Source organism: Fopius arisanus, unplaced genomic scaffold (assembly GCF_000806365.1).
Source record: "Fopius arisanus strain USDA-PBARC FA_bdor unplaced genomic scaffold, ASM80636v1 scaffold00081, whole genome shotgun sequence".
NCBI lineage: Eukaryota > Metazoa > Arthropoda > Insecta > Hymenoptera > Braconidae > Fopius > Fopius arisanus.
In genome coordinates, this window is record NW_011887820.1 from 37,809 (window position 1) to 39,220 (window position 1,412).

Sequence of the window (1,412 nt, forward strand, 5' to 3'; positions counted from 1 at the left end):
TTTTGCTATAATTTTCAATACCATCTGGCAACTCACCTACTATAGGTTTTCCCATCGTCAGCCATGGTCCATCACTTCTATTTTTGTTCCCAAAATTGCGCCCAAACATTGCAACCCAATATTGTACTCGACATGACCCCAATGGTTGGCCTGTCATTGTTTACCATGATCGGCCCATCTTTACCAGCTAAACGTTGGACCAATGATCGACTATTCAATTTGCCAATAGCCCGCCAGTACTGGCGATTGGCATACCAGGCTTAGACCAAAGCTCGACCAATACTGAAACCTACCTGGGATGTACAGTTAATAAAATTTTCAATCAATCTGTCAATTAATCGATCCAAACGGTCTTATTGGTTACATGAAAATCCTCAAGTAGCTTATAATGATTTTCTCAAAGAATAAAATGAATAAATGCATATAAAATAGATAAACGTTTAAGTTAGCTTTATTAATCCTTTAAACATGATTGTCGGTCGTCCAAAAACATCAATCCCGTTGGGACGCAGTAGACTGCGGTGATTATGAGGTGGTTTAGGTAGTTGTTGAATGATGCAGGCATACGGTCGTGTGTAGAAATATTTCTGTTTTAATGCCTGAAATCGAACCATATATTTTTTATTTCTGTAAAAACTGAAATACGCATCACGTAATTCTTCATGCAGGTATATTCTATGAAATCCCTTTACATCATTCGCTGTCAATCGACTGGATGAGTTGTAGACCAACATATTCCGAATGATATGCAGAGCTTCTGAAGTAGCGTCCGGGATAACTTCCTCCCATAGCATCCCCTTTTGATAGGGAAAAGTAATTTTATTGTAGTCTGGTAAAGAATGCAGATCTGGCCATGTTTCCACTGTTGGAGTACCAAGCTGCCGCAGTACCATTGCTAATTGCTCAATATCTGAGTCCCCCTTTAAAAACCAAAGAAAAATATATACAAATTTCCTTTCAAGATCATCGAAATGAGTATGTTTTTGAGTATCTTAATATATACATATATAGAGGGTGTCCGAGACAAAATCGTACACCCAAATAACTATTGAATGTGGGTAGTAATCGAAAAATCTTTTAAATAGAAGTTGTAGGGTTCCAAGTGGGAAAAATAATGAGATATGTTTTGAGCATTTAAGTCTTCATGTTTTTATGCTACAAGCATAAGATCATTTTTTTCATATGGGATCAAAAATTTTCTTGTAACAAAAGTTGTTGTACTCGATAAGATGAATCTAATGATGTCACACATAATGTGTTTTTTATGCTTTCTGAGCTCAAAAATACTAAAAATGGAACTTGTCAACGATATTCCACATTCAGACACGATAAACAGAAAAATAAAGGAGAAACAAAAAGGCGCCAATGGATTGTTCTACTAGAAAGACGTTACAACAAGTGCTCAATGTTCC

At 36.3% G+C, this 1,412-nt stretch overlaps 1 protein-coding gene across 2 annotated transcripts in view; it reads right to left on the minus strand.

Annotated features, from left to right (window-relative positions):
* Positions 1-440: 440 nt before the first annotated feature.
* Positions 441-1,412, minus strand: part of LOC105270201 (cyclin-dependent kinase 20) — a 161,997-nt gene continuing 161,025 nt past the window's right edge. For both annotated transcript variants that reach the window (XM_011310988.1, XM_011310987.1), the window contains 2 exons: positions 693-920; positions 441-599 (listed from right to left, as the gene is read on the minus strand). In XM_011310988.1, coding sequence (XP_011309290.1) covers positions 441-599; positions 693-920 — 387 coding nt within the window. The remainder of the gene's footprint in view (positions 600-692; positions 921-1,412) is intronic.